The 23000-nt window shown below is 52.0% G+C and overlaps 2 protein-coding genes across 2 annotated transcripts; both read right to left on the bottom strand.

Moving 5' to 3' along the window:
• Positions 1-15673: 15673 nt before the first annotated feature.
• Positions 15674-22085, bottom strand: SPON2 (spondin 2). The gene is made up of 6 exons (XM_017865432.1): positions 21744-22085; positions 21050-21272; positions 20457-20680; positions 20193-20384; positions 19593-19767; positions 15674-16410 (listed from the first exon to the last, which is right to left on the bottom strand). Exons 2-6 carry the CDS (start codon positions 21267-21269, stop codon positions 16226-16228), a joined length of 996 nt encoding a protein of 331 aa, XP_017720921.1. The 5' UTR covers positions 21270-21272; positions 21744-22085; the 3' UTR covers positions 15674-16225.
• LOC108524373 (uncharacterized) lies at positions 16419-20170 on the bottom strand. Its single transcript, XM_017865430.1, has 2 exons — positions 19814-20170; positions 16419-19566 (listed from the first exon to the last, which is right to left on the bottom strand). The coding sequence occupies exon 2, from the start codon at positions 18175-18177 to the stop codon at positions 16945-16947; it is 1233 nt and encodes a 410-aa protein (XP_017720919.1). The 5' UTR covers positions 18178-19566; positions 19814-20170; the 3' UTR covers positions 16419-16944.
• Positions 22086-23000: the final 915 nt, after the last annotated feature.

Genomic DNA, 23000 nt, shown 5'->3' with positions numbered 1-23000 from the left:
CAGGGATGCCTAAGTCTGCAGAGAGCTCCCACCCCAACTCGGAAGGGGCGGGGCTCCTGCTTGTCCCCGGCTCCTGCCAGTTCCATGGAACGTGCAGCCCTGGCTGTGCCTCCCTGCTGCAGCTGGCATGATGGCACCAGCCACTCTAGATGGACCATGGTGCCATCACTGAGACCCAGCCTTGACATAGCTGTCAGGACACTCTCTAGCCACACTTGCCTTCCTGCTGCCAATGCCTCCATGGCTCAGGTGGCTGCAGCTCCTTGAGATGTCCCAGTGGGTCCTGGGTGAGCCCATCCCAGCTGATGGGCCATGAGGCAACAGGCAAGTGGACAGGTCAGCACTGTCCCTCTTCCTCTTCCTCTGCCCCTTCAACTGCAGGCTGGAAAATTCACATGTTACCAGGAAAACAGCCAGCTACCCAGGACTATTTACCTCAGGGGCCAAACTTCCCCTGGGATGAGATTGCTGGGCTCAGAGAACATGTTGAGCAAACACAGTACTTTCTGTGAGCTGGGTTAGGTTCTAAAAGCCTTGCAAAGAGTAACTTAATCATCAGCACAGCCAAAAGAAATAGATGTTTGTTTTTTATCATTGCATTTCACACATGAAACAGAGAGGGTAAGTCACTTGCCCAGTGGCACGCAGCTCTTAGGTGACAGAGCTGGGATTTGGATCCAGGCAGGCTCGTACAGACTCAACATCCCAAATTGGCTTCATCCACAGTGACAGAGCAGCAGTGAGGGCTCTAAGACCACCCAGCTCTCCTCCTGGGTATTTTTTCCATTCTACTCATCCCAAAACTTGATCTCACATTGCTCTGTCTCTTTCTCTGCCTCCATGCTTGATGCATTTACTTAATCTTTTGCAGGATGGGTCATTACTTTTTGCAATATCACACTTAAAGGTAATGACCAAGATAAATTGAAAAGAGAATTCAACAGTATTCGTTGTAAGATTGAATGGGATGTAAAATATGTAATCAGCACTTACGAGGCTTATGAGGAATATCACTACATTCTCTTCCTCCTCCTCCCCGTCATTTTTTTGTTTGTTTGTTTTGCGTTAAAACCAGGGAATTTGATGTTGATTCTGGCCTGAATGTTAAGCACATTCTGGATTTTCTACACAGTTCTGACACCACAGGTACTTGTTTCTTTCTCAGAAGGCAGGTGAAGCTCAGCTGTGTGGGGCTGTGCTTGGTGTCAGTGTGGGAAATGTGTGGAAGTCAGCATGGTGTTAGCAGGTTTTACCAGCAGTTTGCTTGGAAAACAGTCTCCTATCTGCACTTGCACGCCCACCACGATGCCTTCTCCCCATGGCTCTGCAGACACCAGGAGGCCAGGGCCCAGAGGATGTGCGACTTGTGCTCCTGTCTTGCTGCACAGTCTAAAGAGCTCACATGCATTTTGAATGTTCAACCACTATTAGAGTGAGAAATGGCATCCAAGATGCTTTTACTAAGGAACATTGACAACTGGAAAAGCAAATCAAGCTTGGATTCCAGGGAACCGTGTCTGTATTTCCTGTTTTATGAATTTTACCGTTCACTCTTAAGGCTATTTTTATGTTAGGTTTGAATAACTTGATAAACTGTCAAGAAAAAACCATGCAGCATTATGTTCACTGCCAAGTAATACGGACTTAGAGGATGGCATGATTCTGTGAAACCACTTCTGGAGTTCAGCATTTAACCGAGCACATTCTCTGGAGTTCAACATTTAACTGAGTGCATTTTACTTACCTGTCACCATCGTGTCGCTTGGAATGTCTTCTATTAGGCATTTCTCCTCACGTTCTGCTGCGTGGAAATAAAAGGCAGTTGAAAGTGGAAAACCAAAACATAAAAGAAATGTTAACATTTGCATTTCTGTTGCTCAAGCCACTTCTGGTAATACTTTCTTTGAAATGGATCCGTTGCTGGCGCCACTGGCTAATGAATGTTTGTATTTCATTGGCTAATATTGTAAAATTGATTTTTGTGAGAAGTGACACGTGGCGCTGACACTGGGCAGGTACTTGGAGCAAATCCCATGAACAAGATAAAAAGGCATAAGAATTTGGAGTCTTTCCTAGCTAATGACGCAGAGTTCCTTCTGATCTGCCACTTTGAAAAGATATTGAAGCGTCTGATGGAGTGAAGGAGAAGCTTCTAATGAAGATGGTGTCAGGAGGATGAGAAATGAGAGATGGGGAGGCAGGTGTAGGCAGGAGGGGAGGGAGGCTGGGTGCGGTGGAGAGGCTAGGTGTTGGGGGGTGAGGCTGGGTGTGTGTTGGGGAGAGGCTGGGTGTGTAGAGGGTAGTCTCGGTGTGGGGGAGGATGCTGGGTATGGAGGAGGTGGGTGTGGTGGGGGCGGCTGGATGTGTGGGGAGAGGCTGGGGGGGGGGGGGGGCTGGGGGGGTGGGGAGAGGCTGGGTGTGTCGGGGAAGGCTGGGTGTAGAGGGGGATGCTGGGTATTGGGGAGGTGGTGTAGGGGGGAATGCTGGGTGTGTGAGGGGAGGCTGAGTGTGTGGAAGTCTGGGTGTATGGGGGGAGTCGGTGTGTTGGGGGAGGCTGGGTGTCTAGGGAAAAGCTGGGTGATGTGGGCGGGGTTGGGTGTGTTGGGGGAGGCTGAGTGTCTAGGGGAAAGCTGAGTGTAGTGGGAGGGATCTGGGTGTGTGGGGAGTCGGTGTGTGGGGAGCTGGGTGGTGGAGGCTGGGTGTCTAGGGGAAATGGTGTGTGGGAGGAGTCTGGCGGTGTGTGGGGGAGAGGCTGGGTGTGAGGGGAGGCTGGGTGTATGGGGGGAGTCTGGGTGTGTGGGGGGAGGCTGGGTGTGTGGGAGGGAGGCTGGGTGTGTGTGGGGAGGCTGTGTGTGGGGGGAGGCTGGGTGTCTAGGGGAAAGCTGGGTGTGTGGGAGGGAGTCTGGGTGTGTGGGGGGAGGCTGGGTGTGAGGGGAGGCTGGGTGCGTGTGGGGAGTCTGGGTGTGTGTGGGGAGGCTGGATGTGTGCGGGGAGGCTGTGTGGGATGGGAGGCTGGGTGTGGGGGGAGGCTGGGTGTGTGAGAGAGAGTCTAGGTGTGTGGGGGGAGTCTAGGTGTCTGAGAGGAGTCTGGGTATGTGGGGGAAGGCTGAGTGTGTTGGGGAGAGAGTTGCAGGGGAGAGTCTGGGTATGTGGGGGGAGGCTGGGTGTCTGGGGAGAGGCTGGGTATGTGGGGGGAAGCTGAATGTGTGGGGGGAGGCCAGGTGCCAGGGGAGGCTCAGTTGGGGGGAGTCTGGGTATGAGGGTGAGGGTGGGAGGCTGGGTGCGGGGGAGGTGGGTGTGGACTTGTGGGTAGGAGGAAGGGAAGCTGGCTAAAATGGAACCACCTGGACTAGGAAGAGCGAGTGCCCTGAAGAGACTAAGTCTTTCCTCATTTTAAAAAGGAGTGAAAATCATTTAGTGATCCATTAGGTCTTTTCAGCTGTGACATCCAGTGTTTTCTCTTTAAACCTTTTGTTTAAAAATATTTGTAGACTCACAAAAGTTACAAAAATAGTGCAGAGAGGTCCTGTGACTCATCCCTCAGCGCCCCCGTGCAACATCTTATGTGACTTAAGATCACTGCAGGACTACGTCACGGGGACTGGGCATTTGACGGTGGCAGAGAACAGCTAGCTTGGCTGCAAAGCTCACGTGGTGCTCACAGTTTTGCACACACTTGTTTTGTGCATGTGAGTGCACCATCATGAGAATGCTTCAGCAAGCCCTAATGAGCACTCTGGAAAGAAGTGGGAAGACGGAAAGAATGCATCGTGTGGTTTGGAGCAAGGGCTGGCAGCCGAGGGCCTGCGCTGTCTGACTACACTGCTTCTCAGGGACGTGAGTGTGGACAAGTTGACGGACCTCCAGGTCGTCACCCATAAGGCAGGGACAGTGCTGCCCCACAGCATTGTTGCCAGGATTAGACGACACAGGCAGTGTGGGCTTCTCAGCCATGATCTGGTGCACAGCAGGCATTTGGTGAAGGGTGTAGCTGTTGCTTTTCTGGTGCCAGGTGGAGCTGTGGCTGGATTCCAAGCGTGGCAAGGGCGACCAGGTACACACTTGCAGCTGTCTTCATCCGCGACCTGCCCTTCCTCCTACCTGAACCCAGCTCTGGTTTCAGAGCCCACCTTTTCCTTCCTCCTCAGAGACCTCTCTCCCTTCCCACTGGTCTGTGCCCTCTGCCTCAGTCTCCCCAACAACCAGTGTTTTCCTTTAGAGACATTCTGTAGCATAATATTGACAAGCCTAGACTCTGGGGCCACACTGTCTGGGTGTCCCTACTCTGCCGCTTACCCTGTGCAATCTGGGTAAGTAAGTTCCTTAGTTGTTCTCTGCCTCAGTATCCTCGTCTATACGACTGAGAGAATAAAGAGCCCACTTTATACGGTGGTTGTAAAGACCAAATGATACTCTCTGTGTAAAGTGCTAAGAACAGTCCCTGACACACAGTACACACTATGTAAATGTTTGCCAGTGTTATTTCATAGCCTGACATCTTGAAGGGGTCGCTAGATAGGCTAGCTCAATTTCTCCACTTCCACACACAGCTAAAAAAACCAAAACCGTCTATTCTAGAACATTTTAAGCACATGAAACTAGAGAATTGTGTGATGAACCCCGAACTAGTTTTATTTAGCCAACACACACACACCACACACACACTTTTAAAGTATGTCAGATCAAAGGCTGTTTTCACCTATCAGCACTTCAGTATGCATCACTAACTAGTGAGGACCTTGTTAAATGAAACAGTCACCATGCCGTAACAAGGTTAATAAGAATCCCTTCCTGTCATCCGACACCCAGTTCACAGTCAAAGGTCTTTTTCACAGTTGATTTACTTTGATCAGCATCTAAACAGAATCCACACATGACACTTGGTTGCTATGTCTGTTAAAACTCTTATTTCATAGGGTCTGCCTTCCCCACACCAGTCTCTTTCTTAACCCGCTAATTTGTTGGAGGCCCTTGTTCCTGGCGGTCGGCATCCCAGGTGTGGGTGAAAGTGTCCTCAGGTGCCGTTGGACTCAGCACACCTTCGCTGTGACTGCAAATCTCCGGGGTTCTTGTTGAGCTCACGTCCTGACCTGGAGGCTAGGACGGGGCCTGGGCACTGACGCTGCTGCTCCAGAGACTGTGCTGGGGAGTGGTGAGGGGTCGGCTGGCTCTTCCTCCAGCTTCCCAGATACTGGCGTGTGCAGCTAGAGTTGATGAGACTCAGGCTTGGACTTTAAGCTAGAGTCGCTGGTGAGTGCCTCCTGGTGCCTCACAATGGAGGCCATGATGTCCAGTTGTCCTGCCTGGAGTGATCACCAGCCCGCCAGGGGCTCAGTGCTGTCCCTGCTTGCCCCTTGTCAGGTTCCCTCAGCGTCTGCCTGACAGTTTTGACATCCACTCTCTCTCGATTCCTCTTTCCTCAGTGGTTGCTACAGGAGAACTTCTCACCAGCTAGCTGCTTGCCTTGAAGCAGTTTGCACAGGAAAGGCTGGCCACGGACTTGGCTCTTGCCCTAGAATTAGCAGTTTTCAAAGGAGTATGTTTGTTCCCTAACAGCTGCCATGTAACCAATGGAGATTCTTTAAAGTATCATTATGAATTCATGAGTGGTTGGGTACTTAATGCTTTTCTGATATATTGGAGTCATTCTTCTTCTTAATACCTAAGTTGCCCAACCTTTGGCTAGTGGTGGCCCTTTAGTTTCACTCCTGTGTCCTTTAGACAGAATAACATTCACTCTTTAGTATAAAAAGCATTCATGTGAGGGGCATTTGCTTCTGCAGATTGTCATTGCCCTGAGCTTTCTCAGAGGACAGATCTTGGAAAGGTTTTATTGTGGGCTTATTTTTAAATTAAAAAATGAGCTCATACTCTCAGGTCCAATCGAAATGTGAGACTGAAGAGTTTTATGTAATTTCACTGAATATGTATTTGTATCTCTTGTATGCCAAAAATCTACTTACTGGCATTAATATAATTTATTTGCTTTATCCTTCAATATAGCTATACAGGCCATACCTTGGAGACACTGCGGGTTCAGATCCAGACCACCAATAAAGCAAACATTGCAGTAAACCAAGTCATATAAATGTTTTTGTTTCCCAGTGCATACAAAAGTTATATTTACACTACACTGTAGTCTATTAAGTGTGTAATAGGCACTGTGTCTACAAAAACAGTGTATATGCCTTAATTAACATACTTCATTGCTAAAAAATGCTAATGATCATCTGAGCCTTCATGGAGTGGTAACCTTTTTGCTGGTGGAGGGTCTTGCCTTGATGTGGACGCTGCTCACTGATCAGGGTGGTGGCTGCTGAAGGTTGTGGTGGCCGAGGCAATGTCTTAAAATAAGACAACAGTGAAGTTTGTCATGTCAATTGATGCTTCCACAAAAGATTCCTCTGTAGCATGTGACACTTTAATAGCATTTTACCCACAGTAGAAAGTCTTTCAAAATTGGAGCCAATCCTCTCAAATCCTGCTGCTGCTTTATCAACTAAGTTTATGGAATATTCTAAACCCTTGGTTTCATTTCAGTGTTCACAGCATCTTCACCAGGACTAGATTCCATCTCAGTAACCTGCTTTCTTTGCTCATCCATAAGAAGCAACCCCTCATCTGTTCAGCTTTCATCCCGAGATTGCAGTGATTCGGTCCCATCTGCAGGCCCCACTTCTAATTCTAGTTCTCTTGCTGTTTCCATCACATCTGCAGTGACTTCCTCCACTGAAGTCTTCAGCTCCTCAAAGTCATCCTTGAGGGTTGAGATCAGCTTCTCCCAAACTCCTGTTCATGTTGATATTTTTATGTCCTCCCATGAATCATTAGTGTTTTGAATGGCATCTGGAATAGTGAATCCTTTCCAGAAGGTTTTCAATTTACTTGTCCAGATTCATGAGAGGAATCCCTATCTGTGGCAGCTATAGCCTTACAAAATGTTATTTTTCAAATAGTAAGACTTGATAATTGAAATTACTCCTTGATCCATGGGCTGCAGAATGGATGTTGTGTTAGCAGGCATGAAAACAACAGTGATCCCCTTATACATCTTCATCAGAGCTCTTGGGTGACCAGCTGTATTGTCACTATGGTCAATGCATAGTAATACTTCGAAATAATCTTTTTTTTCTGAGCAGTAGGTCTCAAAAGTAGGCTTAAAATACTCAGTAAGCCACGCTGTAAACAGATGGCTGTCATCCAGGCCATGTTGGTCCATGTATAGAGCATAAGTGGAGTAGGTTTAGCATAATTATTAAGGGCCCTAAGATTTTTAGAATGGTCAATGAGGATTGGAGTCAACTTGAAGTCACCAGCTGCATTACCTCTAACGAGAGAGTTAGCTTGTCTTTTGAAGCTTTGAAGCCAGACACTGGCTTCTCTCTAGCTATGAAAGTTCTAGATGGCATCTTCTTCCAACAGAAGGCTGTTTTGTCTACACTGAAAATCCACTATTTGGTGTAGCCATGTTCATCAATTATCTTAGCTACATCTTCTGGGTAACTTGCTGCAGCTTCTCCATCAGCACCTGCTGCTTCACCTTGTTCTGTTTTTTTTTTTTTTTCCTTCAACTTCATGAACCAGCCTCTGCTAGTTCCAAACTTTTCTTCTGCAGCTTCCTTACCTCTCTCAGGCTTCACAGAACTGAAGAGAAAGGCTTGCTCTGGATTAGGCTTTAGCTTAAGGGAATGTTGTGTCCGGTTTGATCTTCTATCTAGACCACTCAAACTTTCTCCATATCAGCAATAAGGTTGTTTCGCTTTATGATTTGTGTGTTTACTGGAGTGGCACTTTTCATGTCCTTCAAGAACTCTTCTTGGCTGGGCACAGTGGCTCATGCCTATAATCCCAACACTTTGAGAGACTGAGGGAGGAGGATTGCTTGAGGCCAGGAGTTTGAGACCAGACCGAGCAACATAGCAAAACCTTGTCTCAACAAATAATACATTAAAAAAAAAAATTAACTGGGCGCATGCCTGTAGTCCTAGCTAGTTTGGAGGCTGAGGCAGGAGGATCCCTTGAGTCCAGGAGTTCAAGGTTACAGCAAGCTATGATCATGCCACTGCACTCCAGCCTGGGTGACAGAGCAAAACCCTGTCTCAAAAATAACAATACTTTTTTCTTTGTATTCACAACTTGGCTGGCTGACTGGCACAAGAGGCCTAGCTTTCAGCCTATCTCAGCTTTATGTTAATAGTTTCTAGCCTTTGATTTCAAGAGAGAGACAATGGCTCCTCCTTTCACTTGAACACTTAGAGGCCACTGTAGGGTTACTAGGTGGCCTAATTTCAATATTAGTTTTATTTCAGGAAATAGGGAGACTCAAGGAGAGAGAGGGAAATGAGGCAATGGACAGTCATTGGAGCAGTCAGACCACACACAACATTTGCCATCTTACGTAGGTATAGTTGGTGGCATCCTAAAACAGTTTCAACAGTAACTACAAAGATCGCTGATCACAGATCGTCATAACAGATATAATAATGATAAAATACATTGACATACTGTGGCAGTTACCAAAATGTGACACAGAGACATGACGTGAGCACGTGCTGTTGGAAAATGGCGGTGACAGACTTGCTCACTTCAAGGTTGCCTCAAACCTTCCATTTGTAAAAAACACAGTATCTGCAAAGCACAATGAAGCAAAGTACAGTAAAGCAGGGGTGCCTGCAAGAGTTTCAAAAGAGCCACACCACCATTTGCTATTATCAGAAAGACTACTAACTGCCATCTAAGATTTCTTTGCCATTCTCTTTAGTCTTTTCCCAGGGATATATGCACAAAAACACCATTTAAAGTTATTGAAGTAATTACTTTATTTTCATATAAAATATATTTCATTTATGTCAGTTTTCAATATTTATAGTTTAGTCATTTTGCCTTTTAAATTTCACTTTATTTTATTTTAATTATGTAAAACATTTACATGGCTCAAAATAAAATTATATGCAAGAAAACAGATAAAATAAAATGAAATGGTAGATTTAAATCTGACGATATCAATTAAGTCCATTAGATATGAATGACATAAAGGCAGAGATTATCAGATCAGTAAAGAAGCAAGACCCAAATAAATATCGTCTACAAGAAATTGACTTTTAAAAAGATATTCCTTGCAAACTCTAATCCAAGAAGTTGGAGTGCCAATATTAGTGTCAGGCAAGGTAGACTTTTAAATAAAAGAAGATTACTGGAGATAAAGGAGCATTTAATAGTGATAAATGGGAACTACCTTAAATATATATGTACCTTAATAATAAAGCTTCCAAATTCATGAAACAAAAATTGCCAGAATTGAAGGAGAAAGAGCTACATCTACAATTATAGTTGGAGATGTCAACAATTCTCTTAATAATAGAACAAATAAAGGGAAATCAGTAGGGATAGTGAAGACCTGAACAATGCCGTCAACCAATGTGACCCAACTTGAGCAAACTAACATTAATGAAACACCACACTCAGGCATGACAGGATGCACAAGGAATATTTGCTAAGATAGGTCTGTCTTGGGGCTATAAAATAGTATTGATAAATTTACAAGGGTTGAAATCATACAGAATATATTCCTGATCATCATATTGAATTAGAAATCAGTAATAAAACATATGAGAAATTCCAAATATTTAGAAATTAAACATAGTTTTAAATCATGTATCAGAGAAGATGTCACAGGGAAGATAGGAAGTATTTTAACTGAATTGCAATGAAAATATATTTCATTTGTGGTATGCAGCTGAAACAATTTTTAAAGGGAAATTTCTACCTTTAAATACCTATATTGAGTTTGTGACCAGCCTGGGCAACATAGACACTATCTCTATTTTAAAAATTTAAAAATTAGCCAGGCATAGTGACATGTGCCTGTAGTCCCAGCTACTTGGGAGGACAGGAAAATCGCTTGAACCCCGGGAGGCAGAGGTTGCAGTGACCCGAGATCACACCACCACACTCCAGCCTGGGCCGACAAGAGTGAAGACTCTGTCTCCAAAAAAAAAAAAAAAAAAAAAAAAAAAAAAAAAAAGCTTATATTAGAAAGAAGAAAGTTTAAAATCCGTGACCTAACTTCTACCTTAAATAAACTACAAAAAGAAAAAACAAATAAACCCAAAGTAAGAAGGAGGAAATATTAACGATGATGAAGAAAAGTAAAAGTAAATGTGGAAGTCACCGAAACCAAAATGAGCAAAACACTGGAGAAAAGCCAATGAACCAAAACTGGTTCTTTAAGATCAATAAATTGGTAAGTCTTTGGATCAGGGGAGGAGAAAAACCACAAGTTAACCCATATCAGTAATGAAAAAGGGGGATATCGATTATAAATTCCTACAGATAAAGAGGGTATAAAGAAATGTTATGGGCCAGTGTAGCTCATGTCTGTAAATCCCAAGCATTCGGGAAGTCCTAAGGAAGAATGGATATCACTGAGTTTTAGGAAGTTCGACGACCCAGCCTGGACATCATAGTGAAGACCTTGGTTGCTAAACCAAAACAATAAAAATCAGCTGGTGTGGTGGGGGGTACCTGTAAGTCCCCAGCCCTACTCAGGAAGGCTAAGGTGGGAAGGATGGGCTTGAACCCAGGGGGCCTGAAACTGCAAGAAAGCGTGACTGTGGCCCGCTGCACCCAGCCCTGACGACAGAGGGAAGACCCCCTGGTCTTAAAAGAATTTTGTGAGGCCCGGGCGCGGTGGCTTCCAAGCCCTGAATCCCCAGCACCTTTGGAGGCCGAGACCGGGTGGAATCCACGAGGGTCCAGGAGATCGAGAAACCATCCTGGCCTTAACACGGTGAAACCCCCTCCTCTACTAAAAAAAAATACAAAAAACTAGCCCGGGCGATGTGTGGCGCCCCGTGTATGCCCGCTACCTCGGGAAGGCTGAGGCAAGGAGAATGGCGTGACCCCGGAGGTGGAGCTTGGCAAGTGAGCTGAGATCCGGCCCCACTGCACTCCCAGCCCGGGCGACAGGGGCGAGAAACTCCCGTTCCAAAAAAAAAAAAAAAAAAAGAATTTTGTGATGAGTCCTGGCCAATACAATTTTGACAATGTAGATGAAAAAATTGACCAAATTCTTCAAACACAAATTACAAAACTTCACAAGAAAAAATTTAAACCTAAATAAATTCAATCGTAATAAAGAATGGAATAAATTTATTTATAATAAAACTCCTCCCCACAAAAGAAAAATCTTAGGCCCAATGGCTTCACTAGTGAATCATGTGAAAATATTCTATAAAAACGTTTTAGAAAAAGTTAATATCCATTTTTTCACAAAGTCAGAAGAAAGAGAGCATTTGGAATTCATTTTATGAGGTTCAGCAATTATCCTGTATACCAAAATTGTACTATGACATTATAGAATCTGGTAATAAATGTATTTGGAACTGACAATTCCCTGTGCTTTTAAAGATTCTGTGGTTACAAATTTGCCCGGTTATTTGAATTTGGGTGTATTTTTTTTTTTTTTTTGAGATGGAGTCTCACTCTGTTGCCCAGGCTGGAGTGCAGTGGTGCAATCTCAGCTCACTGCAACCTCTGCTTCCTGGGTTCAAGCGATTCTCCTGCCTCAGCCTCCCAAGCAGCTGGGATCACAGGCACCTGCCACCACGCGCAACTGATTTTGTATTTTTAGTAGAGATGGGGTTTCACCATGTTGGCCAGGCTGGTCTCAAACTCCTGACCTCAAGTGATCCACCTGTCTCAGCCTCCCAAAGTGCTGGGATTACAGGCGTGAGCCACCGTGCCTGGCCAGTGATTTGAATTTGTGAACCTAAACTTCCAGCTTAGGATCTGTTTCCCTCAGCCCTGATGACCAGCTTTCACTTTACCGCTGCTTTTCAGCTTTTCTGATTTTGCTGTTATTTTTTTCTCCATCTTTGGGGAATTTATACTTTTGTTATTGGAGAGATTTAAAAATATTTGTATTACCATTCCTCCAATCTCAGACCATCCTTTTGGGATAATTTTCCTCCACCCTGAACGACATCCTTTGGAAATTTTCAGTGTCATTATCTTGGTCTTAAGATACTTCAGTTTCTGTTAATCTGAAAATGTCTGCATTTTGCCCTCATTCTTGAAAGATGTTGCTGAGTTCTCAGCCCTGGGTTGACAGTTAATTTCTCTCAACATTTCAAAAGGATTATCCAACTGCCTTCTGACTCCCTTTGGGCAGTTAGGAAGTAGCTGTCATTCAACAGATGTTCCTTTGTAAGCAATCTGTACATTCCTTTGGGTCCTTTGAAGGTTTTTTGTGTTTCGTGTTCACCAGTTTCAATATACTGTGCATGGGCAGGGACTGCTTTCGTTTCTCCTCTTTGGAATATATTGTGCTTTCTGTTTCTGGAGACAGCTTTTAATTTTAACCAGTGCTGTAAATTTGCACTATTTTCTCTTTAAATATTGTCTCTTCTCCACTCTCCCTATTATCTCCCTTAGAGTCTCTGATTTAAAACATTTTAGAACTTTCCATCTTCCCTTCCATATCTTTATGAAATTTCCCATCTCTCCGTGCTGCATTCTGCCCGATACCTTCAGCTAGATCTTCCAGTTCACTAATTCTTCGTTCGGCTATGCTAATTAGCTCTCCAACTCTCTGACTAAGGCTTCCTCATTTTATAATTTTTCCTTTCCAAATGTATCTGTTTGTTTCTAATTCCCCTTGTTGGTTGGTCATTTTTGTTCTATTTTATATTACATTCTGACAAGTTAATTATCTGAGAGCTTGGGTGTCTGAATCGGTTCCGTTTTTTGTTTTTTTTTTCCCCCTGGCTTTCAATTATAGCGACTTGTTTTCTCGTTTACTTAATCTTCGTGTTGCGCTCGTTGCCTGATTTTGATGGTTGGGGTTCACACTAGGGACTGGGAAAGGTCCTGTGGAGAGAATCGCTCCTGTCCTTTCCTATATCACAGGGCATTGCTGGCCTCGAGGGTGCCTCTCTGTGTGGGATGCCGGGTTCACTTTTTCACTCTTCTGTTGGCCAAGCTCCCAGCAGCCCTCAGGAACCCTGTCTCTCCCAGCTGCTCATGAGCTTCTTTCTTTGGCCTGACACCACCTCCTTGCTCCAGCCTCAATGTGTGTGTTTGCTTATTTTTAGAAGTGGGGGTAGAAAGTAGAGTCCTCCCTGCATCTTATGAAAGGGGCAGTGTCTCAGAGCTGGCTCCATCCCATTTCACCATTCTGTGGGTGGAGGGTGTCCCCTGAGAGTGCCAAGGCAGGCGTCTGGTTTGTGCCATCCACACACCCTCTTCTGCAGCTCCAGTGGAGTATGGCGGGACTTCTCCATGTTCTACCCTTTGTCTTCCTCCCCCAGTGCCACAGACCCCTCAGCCCCAGTCCCCATGGCCCGTGTGTTGTTGCTGAGCACAGTGGGCCATTCCATGATCATCCTCCTGTGGCTTGGACACTGGACTCCCAACCACTTCTCCTCAGCACGCCGGGCTGGGCCAACTCCCACCCCGTAGGCTCAGCAGCCCCCTGGAGCCCAGCATAGCCATGTCCCACTAATATGAGTGGCATGCAGTCTCCTTCTGTCCCAGGTGCCCCCGTCCACCTGTGGCAGCTCAGTGTACAGGGGGCTACAGACCACGAATGGGACCCTCAGGTGTGAACTTGCCCTCACTTGCTCACTGCCCCCCTGGCTCCCCATGCTGACTCAGTTGGGTCAAGGCCTTCCTGAAAATGGGATGGGGTCAACTGCTTTGGTGTCTCTGGGAGGCATGTTAAACGCAGGTCTGTAAGTATTCATGTTGCCTTTTCATCAAAACAAACCCAGACTCATCCATTTCTTACCATTCCCATGGGTGTTTCTGAGGCCCACACCTCCCTCTTTCAGGATGATTGCAGGAGCTTCTCCTCTCCATTTTCCTGTCCATACCCACTACTCACTGCTTTCAAGATGGCGGCCACTGATGCGGTGCTGTTTCTGCACTCTGCGCCTTCTCGTGCTCCCCACCTCATTCAGGCGAGGGCAGCCACGTAGGTCCCGTCTGACCCACCCTCCGGCCAGGCGGTCCCCATGGGATTCCTCACACAGCATTCCATTACCGGATGGCGCTCCCCATTGGTCTCCTTCAAATCTCAGTGCCTCAGAACAACAGTGTCCATCCTGGTGGCATGGGGGCCCCAGAGACTTCTGTGATGGCACCTACGTCAACACATACCCTGGGGTCCCTGAGGCCAGGAGACAGCACAATAGCCTCTCACCTGGGCAGTGAATGTTCCGGCCCCGAAGTGACGCCTGTCCCACCCCAGGACCCCCCAGCTCCATGCTCCAGGAGGGAAAAGTGACTCCTGTCCCGTCCCAGGGCCCCCCAGCTCCATGCTCCAGGAGGGAGGGCAGGTGGATGTGGGTGTCTGTGGGGGTCTCCAACGCAATCCCTTCCCCAGCCTTTCAGTGTTCCTACAGGACTTCACAGGCTCCACAGTAGTGCATGGTTCTGGGAGTCTGCTCTTGCACTCTCTGCCCTTCAACTGGAGTGTTGTGTCCATCTGTCAAGGCTTCGATGCACCACCCCTTTGTGCTGCTCTGGTGTCTCTGAGTTTAGAGCTGCTGTCGAGGTTAACTCGGTCAGCATCTTCTCCTGGTCACGCCAGCCCCAGTGGCCCGGCGGCTCTGACTGTGGCATTTGCCACGTGCTCTGACTCAGGAGCATCAGGGCTGGTGTTCTGTGCGTTTTGTGGGTTCCGATTGTGGGTTCATGTTCCTGGGGACCCTCTGAGTTCCAAGTACACAGTGTGATCTCTATGCAGGATTTGTGACCATTCATTCAGGGGCCTCCTGGCATTATCAGTCCCGGGAACCTTAAGAACACTTTAAGTCCGGGGTTTTTCGGATCTCCACGTAACCTCAGAACTCACGCGCCCGTGAGCTTGGGTTTACGTTCATTGTTTTCAAGGATGGTGGGTGGGGATGGCGTGCAGGGTGGTGGGAGCTGGGCCTGGGATCTGGTTCTAGAAGCATCAGGGCTGGAGGGCCTTAGCTAGTTACGAGGAAGGGTCGTCTCCCAGGCCTCAGGGTGAGGGAAATGAGCCCCCACCTTCTAGTCACTGGGAGAGGACTGAAGGAGAAGCAGCCATCCCCCAAGCATCTCCATCCTCAAACCACATGCAGCTTTGGCCCAGGTGCTAGGAGGGCCCTGGGGTTCCACCAGGAGAGTGGCACTGGTGGGGAGGGCCACTGCAGATCACATTGAGCCCCTGGGGACATCTTTGAGGTTGGGGCCTCTGAGCTCAGGTCACAGGAGGCATCTGCTGGTGGCCTGATGAACTGTGAGGGTCTTGGTGGTCAGTGGCCCCCCATGAGCAGCAGCAATGCAAGCTGCTCCCACAAAGGAGGGGCCAGAGTGACGGCTTCTGGGTCCTTGTCCGGATCTTGAGGTGTCCCTCCTCTGAGCTTCTGATCGTCCTGTGGGCAGGCGCCTGCCTTCTGGGTTTGTGGATGCATCTGACATGCCATCTGCTGTCTTCTGAAATCCTGTATGGGCCAAGGGTGGCCTCTGTTGTGGGGAGACCTTTGGGTCTCAAGCTTCCCTCCCACACACACACAGAGCATGTGCCTCATGGCCCAGACGGCGTCACCAGGCGCCTTCTGAACGTGTGTCCCCCATTAGTGCACACCAGGTGTCCCTGCACTGCACAGGGCCCAGAACAAGTGTGGGGACAGCCTGCACGACATTTGTTAGGAACAGAGATAGTCTTTATTCAAATGCAAAGAGATCCATAACATGAAAACACAGAAGTTCCCAAAACTGCCCCATTTATTCACTTCTCAAGTGTCCCCCACTTGGATGCGCCCTCGGGAGAGTGGGCTCAGCACAGCCTAGAGCACCAGGTCTGAGGTATCTGCAACCACGTGGGAGCCAGGCCCATGGACAATGAAGGACGATCTCCTGGAGCAGCAATAACTTATAAGGAGACATAATTTAGAGTAGACGGAGCCTTGGGGATGATTTTATGCAGAAGCAGGAGGCTGAGAGCAGACGGGACATGGGCAGAAGCAAGGACGGGACATGAGCAGAAGCAAGGATGGGAAAGGAGGAGGCTGTTTCCCGATGCCCCTGCCGGCCACCAGAGGGCCCTTCAGTGCAGAGGTGGTCGGCGCGGCCTCACCGCGGTCAGGAGCAGCGCAAACCCCCCTGTGCCCTCGGCCGCCTACAGCATAAGCCTGCACAGGAACCCCCGACACCCCACGGCTCCGGGGGCCCCAGGGGCTGCGGGGCTCTGGTCTCAGACGCAGTTATCAGGGACGCACTCAGCCTCTTCTTCGAGCTCGGGGCAGGGGCTCCCGTTGTTGGCGGGCTGGACCCGGACGTAGCGAGTCCTGCTCTTGGCCCCCAGCCTCCCACAAGGGCCTCTGCACAGTCCCCAGGACGACCACAGGGAGACCTCGCAGTCCAGCGGCGTTTCTGGAACTGGGGGAAGCACAGGAGAGACGGAGGTGAACGCTCGCGTGAAGAGGCGCTTCGTACAAACAGAAGCCCCTCCCACCAACATGTGCGTTCATCAGAGGCCACGCCCACACTTCAGGGGCACGTGCGTTTCTCGGCACAGTCGCAGGGTGAGCGGCAAGATGGATGGTGGATGGCACTATGGCAACCTCGGATACAACCCAAGGACTGGAGTTGCGCGTTTCTATGCAAGAGCCGGAGCTGCCGCTCAAGTCTCTGTGGTGTTGGAACTCCCACATCGTGGCAGAGTAAGAGGCGCCGGGGACCCCCGTAGGAACCCCAGGAGAGGGCGGACACCCCTGCTGTAGAAAGCTGCTCTGTCCCAGTCCCAGCTGCTACATTTACCGGAATAACAGACAGGGGCAGCGGATTCGCTGTCTATCTTGCAGGACCTGGACCCCCACAGGACTCAGACATTTCAGTATCCTTCTCGTTTCCCTGTGTCCCATTTGGTTCCATAATTTTCATAAATTTAAAAATCATCATTTGGTGTTATGGTTAAGTCACTTGGTAATTTCCATTTTTCCAAATCAAAGTGAAAACACCTCTTTTGCACCTCACAGGCCAAGCTAGCCAGATGGACAGTGTTTCTCTGGCTGTGTGGCCCAGAGCGGGCAGCCCTGAAGGAGGCCAGGAGCCCCACCTCACTCTGCCCTGCTCTGGAGGACAGTCAGCAAGGGCTTGGCTCTCCTCACAAATCTGCGAGCACCCTGCTGCCAGCTTTGTGGCTACTGAGGGATGAAAGAGAGTGGAGAAGAGGATTGGTGTACAGGTGCAGTGCCTGGAATGGTCGGGCAGCCCTGGCCAGGACCACACCTGGAGCAGCCCTCTGGAGAGAGGCAGGAACAGGGCTTGCAAAGACCTCAGGCACTGAGGCTTCGCAAGGGCATTGGTGTAGACGCCAGAGAGCCAGGGCCCCAGGCAGCCCACCTGGGGAACACACAGAGCTGCTGGGAGATCCCAGCACTCCCCGGCTTCCTGAGTGAAACCAGGATGGTGGCAGCGCCCCTGCCCTCGCTGCGATGAGGAGTCAGTGAGCACTTGCAGTGCCTGTTCTGCAGCGAGGGCCGCACCGCAAGCGTCCTGTGAGGAGGAGGCCTGGGGACAGGCGTCCAGTGTGTGAGCAGGAAGCCAGAGCGGAGCCAGGCTGGCCTGGCGTGGACCTGGCGGAGCCTCCTCAGTGCCAGCCACCACATGCCAGTCCCAGCCTCTGCCCTTGGGAAGCCAAAAGTCACAGGAGAGACCCTTGTGGGGGTGGTCTGTGCTCCATCCCCACAGGGCCAGCACGGCGGGTGCTGGGAAGAGAGCCGCGAAGGCACGAGGGAACAGAGAAGTAGGCCAGCATGAGGCAGGTGGGTGAGGAGGCACCAGAGGGGGCTGGTGGGAGTGGCTGTCCTTCTCAAAGCCACGATGCCTGCAGCGCCCTGGGATGGGGTGCCATGCCTCACAGTGCGCTTCCCAGGAACACTGGGGAGGGAAGGTGTTCGGCTTGATCCTGCTCAGGCGCTTTTGGGTGGAACTCTCTAGACGGGTCTCCCTATCACCAGCTCCCCACTGTGGTCCCCCAGGTGGCACAGCTGGCTCTGTCCCCTTTCCACCCTCCTCTCCATGTTCTGCCTCCTGCTCAGAGCTCACAGCACACTCTCTCCCCACACTCTTCCCCTGCAATGCTGCTTTATCCTTCTCCTGGCTGCTGACTTTATCCCTCTCCTGGCCCAGGGCACTGGCCATGTGCTCCCCTGCCCGCTGAGGCCCAGTGCCCCCAAAGGTGGGTCAAACCGCACCTCTCTGGACCTTCTGCCCACGGAGTCTCTTCCCGCCAGACTAGCTGCACAGCACAGACAGTGCTGGCATGTTGCCTGTTGGGTAAGTGGCTTGGGCACGTCTGCTTGGAATGCAGCATCCGCTTGGACAAATGAGTGAGGACCCCAAGCTGGAACTGGGGAGGGGCAGCACTGAGGCTGGCGCAGGGAAGCCCAGTTCATCCCAAACGAGGAGGAGGGACCCAGGACTGGGCACAGCCTCTGTCTGGGGAGTGGTTCCCACCAGCCGTGGGGAGCTCACCACCTCCTGTCTGACCTGACCTGACCTGGCCCTTGCCTCCAGGGACGGCTGACAGTAAGCTTGTAATTACTGCTGCTCCTCAAGACGACATCTGTCCCTACCACACGGCTTGGGAGGCAGGGGTGTGGGAGGTGGCCCCGTACCTGCCTCAACTCCAGCCAGCAAGGTATAGGACGATGGGGCCCATGGCCAGGTTGGTGGTCTCAGTTCCTCCTCAGTAAAGTCTGAAGTCCACTCTTGTCTGGGGCCTACCCTGACTCTCCCACACCCACATCAGGGGAGACCCAGAGACCCAGAGCCAACGGGCCCCAACCCATGACCCAGCCAGGCGCTCCATGGGGCCAGTGGCCGCCACCCAGCTGGGCGGGGAGGGAACTGCCACTCAGCCCCAGCGTTCCCAGCCTGCCCTGTCCAGCAGGTGCCTGGAAGAGCTAGGGGAACGCTCATCAGCACCTGTCCCGTCCCACACCAAGGCGCCTGTGGGTAGAGCCCTGAGCTGTGTGGTGGCTGGGTCCCGAGACCCCCACAGGTGCCCTGCAGCACAGCTGTCACCCGGTGGCCACACAGACAGGGCCATCCTAGCAAGCTTCCTTGTCAGCTGTGACACACAGGTCACCTGTGGTGCATGTCTGACAGGACAGAGTCTCTCATGTACTGTCTGGAGCCTCCTTTCATTCTTTCCCCTAAGCTGTGGCCCTGTAAGATGCTTTCAACTGCAAATAATGTGGAAGAGTCACATCTTCAGTGTTGGAACGAACAGAATCCTGAATCTTCTAAGTTAGCACCATCTTGCAGCACAGGCTAGGAATCCCTACTTGGAATTTCTCAGAGCCTTAGATTCAGGTTTGGCGGTGGCCCTGACGCAGGGTTCAGGGCTGCTGTACGTCCCGTGTGACCCATATGTCCTGTGGGGTGTGAGCCGCGGCTTCTCCGTCACAGGACGAGGCCGTGGCAGACACTGAGTTTCCCTCTGAACCTCAGCGCCTCTGCCCGCTGGAGTGACGAGGTCCCTGGTCTCTGCCGTGGGCACTTTCCACGCCAGCTCCCCCCTGCCACCTGCAGAATGGGATGGAGGCCATTACCTGAGGCGCTGTCTACAATCTCATTGTCTCTGCTGGGCGGGACTGGGGCGGGAGGGACGAAGGCCCTGGGGCTCTGTCGCAGCCGCACCAGCGTCACCCTGGCGATGGGAGGCAGGGCCTTCAGCCGCGGGTAGTAGAACGAATTGGCCGGGTGGCTGGGAGAGGAGGACGTTATCTGGGGAAAAGGAAGAGGAGGTTGGCCTGGGGTCCAAGAAGCTGACCTTGTGTTATGCGTATGGCCTTACTGGGGCCACTGCCCAGCGTCCAGCACACCCTCTGCGCCACTGTGGGGGACAGGGTCCCATGTGCTCGTCTCAGCCGTCCCATGGAACAGGGGCTGGAAACCGAGGCCAGGAAGGGGCGGCCTCCTCAGTCAGGAGGCGCGTCCTGCTCTCCTCCCTGCGGTGCGGCGACTCCGGGTTGGGGGAGTATGGGAGGAGCTGCACCCCCTTGCTCACCGCTGGCGCTAGAAACAGCCTCTTCCACACAAAAGCCGCAAGCAGCTGTCCTGGGCTGGGAGGCGAGGGCGCAGCCAGGCCCCAGCCCCGTCCCCACCGCGGGGGCCACAGTGGCCCTTGCGCTCGCGGGGCGCCCACTTACCTCGGTCACTGTGTCCTGCGGGATGGTGGCGAAGTTGGGGGAGGAGAAGGTGAAGCCGCTGTCCGTCCCGGCGTCGTAAGGGTACAGGTCCAGCGCCGCCTGTTCCCGCCAGCGGTCCCCGTCGCACAGGTCCAGGCTGTCCACGCCCACGAACCAGTCGGGGCTGGGCACGATGCGCACCACGAACGAGACCTGCGGCGACGGCGGCTCAGCGCGCCCGGCCCGGGCCCTGTGGCCCCCGCCCCCGGCTGGCCCCGAGCTCACCAGCGAGTGCCTGCGCTGCACCTCCAGCTCCGCCGACGTCTGCCCGGTGCCGCTGGGGACTGCGGGCGCTGAGAACACCGCGTGCACGCTCTGCAGCGCCTCCCCCGCCGCCTCGATCTCCTTCATCAGCGCCCAGGCCTCGCCACGCTCCGCAAAGTCGCGCAGTCCGTTGCTCACGTACTGGTTCTTCCTCCACATGCTGTAGTCCGAGCTATGCGCGGCCCCTGCGGGACCACCCGGCCGCGCCGCAGGCCATGGTCAGAGATGGCGGTCGGGCTTGGATCCCAGCGGGCGCCCCAAAAATCCCTCCCCGCCGCCCTCAGGGAATCATGGTCCCCGCCCCGTCACGTCGGACCTTGACACCCTGTGGCTGCCCCTGCCCCGACCTACCTGCAGCCCACTGTCCCCGTGACCGCCCCCTGCCCCCACTGCACCCCCGGAGCCGCACACCGCAGGCGCTCGGCAATCACTCTTGCATTAGAGTCTCCCAGACATGAGCGCGCCCCAAATTGGGAAGCGCCGTGCAGCTGTTGGGGGCTCCGTTGCCGCAGCCCTCCTGGTGGAGCAGAAGGCGAGGAGCGGGCTGCACTTACCCAGCAGCGAAGACCACTGCGCGGGGGGGCGGAACATGGGGTACTGCTTGGGGAAGGCCGTCTGGCTCCACTTGCCCGTGAAGGTGATGCTGTATTTGGCCGGGGCTCTGGCGGAACAGACGGACTCTCCCCCACGAGGCAGGCCGGCGGCGCCCAGCGTGGCCAGGAGGAGAGCCCAGAGGGCCCTGCCCAGGGCGGCGGCCGGGCTGGGGTTTTCCATCACCTGGAAGCACAGAGAGGAGCAGCCGCGCTCTGGCACCGTCGTGGCAGCCTCGGGGTGGACAGCCGAGAGGGCTGCGGCACTTTGGGCTCCGAGGACGGTCCCCAGTGCCCGCGCCCCCCTCCCTGCTCCGTGAAGCTCTCCTGCGGCGCTTCTGAGACCCCCATCCACGGAGGGGGCGGCGCGGGGTTAGATCGCCCGTGCGCCTGCGAGCGACCAGGGGTAACGGGCAGGTTTTCAGTCCGAGTCCCTGCAGCTTGCCGGGCCGGTCTCGGTGCGGCCTCCGGGAGGTGCCCTCGCCGTCGCAGGGAGCCGGGGCCTTGGCCGACTGGCTGCCCCCGGGACTAGACCCGCAATGCTCGGTAGCAGCCAGTCCTGGGGGTCCCTCTGGAGGTGCCACAAGGTTCTGGGCCGCGGGGAAAGTGCAGGAGGCCCGGGACCTCTCTGGGTGTCCTGGTGGCACGCAGTACTCACCCGGCAGGAGCGGCGGGAGCGCGGCGGGCAGCGGTCGGGTCCCAGCCAGAGCTCGGAGCTCCTATTTAAGCCCGAGACCGGCGGTCCGGGCCGGCCAATGAGGCTCCAGTTGCTCCTGTCCTCGATGCTGCACGGCCTGGCCTCCAGCGAGGGGCAGATAGGACGTGGGAGAAAGGACGAGAAGGGGCTCCGGGGGCTGCGGGGGCTGCCGCTTTCCCAACTCGCCCTGCCCAGCGACCTTCCCCGGGCCTGGATCCTCCTCCTCCCCTGGCCGTGCTGCCGCACCCCTTTGTCTGTCTGTCCTGTCCCTCCCCTCCCCTCCCCTCCCACACTCCTCCCCCTCTCCTCTCTCCTCTCCCTCCCCGTTTCTCTCCCGTTCCATCAAGCGCCTTCCTAGTGCCTCCCTAGGTGCCACTGAGGGGAGTTCTGTGCCCCAAGCCGGGAAAGCCCAGGGCGTGGGGGCAGAGGGGCTCTTGTTTTCGCCTTCTCGAAATTAAAGCAAGCGTGCTACACCTTCCCGCGCAGGGTGTGACCTGGGAGCCCTGTGCGTGGCCTGACTTCAGTCTACATGCTGGAGGTGGCTGGGGAAGCTCCTGGATCCCAGCGCGGGCATCCCTGGCCTTTGGGGCCCCGGCTTTAATTCTCTTTCCTGGCATGGCCTAAAGTGGCACAGAGCAGCCTAGCTGTCTACACTGTGGCCAGAGGGCATTTGCAAGCCATCCCTCCTGGAGGGAGGTCAGAGTGGGCTGAGGTTCTGGGGTGGAACGCACAGGGAGTCAGGAAGAAGCCACACAAAGGGGGCCCCCCTCCCCAGGGCCGCGCACAGGGCTGGGGCTGCAGGCAGGCAGTGTGTGCGGTGCAGAGCCCTCCCAGGGGCTCTAGGCTTCCCTGCTTTGGGACAAAGCTAACAGATGCTGAAGTTGATCCTGCTCCATGTCAGGAAAATATTTATAGGTCCCCAGTCATGGGATTTGGAAACCAGAGTGGAGGAAGGAGCCTGGGGATGGTCTTGCTCAATCCTTCCTGGCCTCTGCTCATCGGAATCACCCAGAGGGCTTTTAATCTTAGACAAAACACTCTGATGTTTGGAACCCTGTTAATGTTTCACATATTCAAAAAGAGAGAAAAAATAAATAGAAGCAACTAGGACAGAATGCAAACAGAAACAAATGATCTAACCTGTATTTTAAGTGAAAACCACAGATAAGCCACTCAATGCAGTATTTAGACTCCAGGCCCCCAGGACAAAGACAAACT

Source organism: Rhinopithecus bieti, unplaced genomic scaffold (assembly GCF_001698545.2).
Source record: "Rhinopithecus bieti isolate Rb0 unplaced genomic scaffold, ASM169854v2 scaffold_79532, whole genome shotgun sequence".
Lineage (NCBI taxonomy): Eukaryota > Metazoa > Chordata > Mammalia > Primates > Cercopithecidae > Rhinopithecus > Rhinopithecus bieti.
Note: the sequence above shows the minus strand (reverse complement) of the source record. Positions and strands in the feature narration are given on the sequence as shown.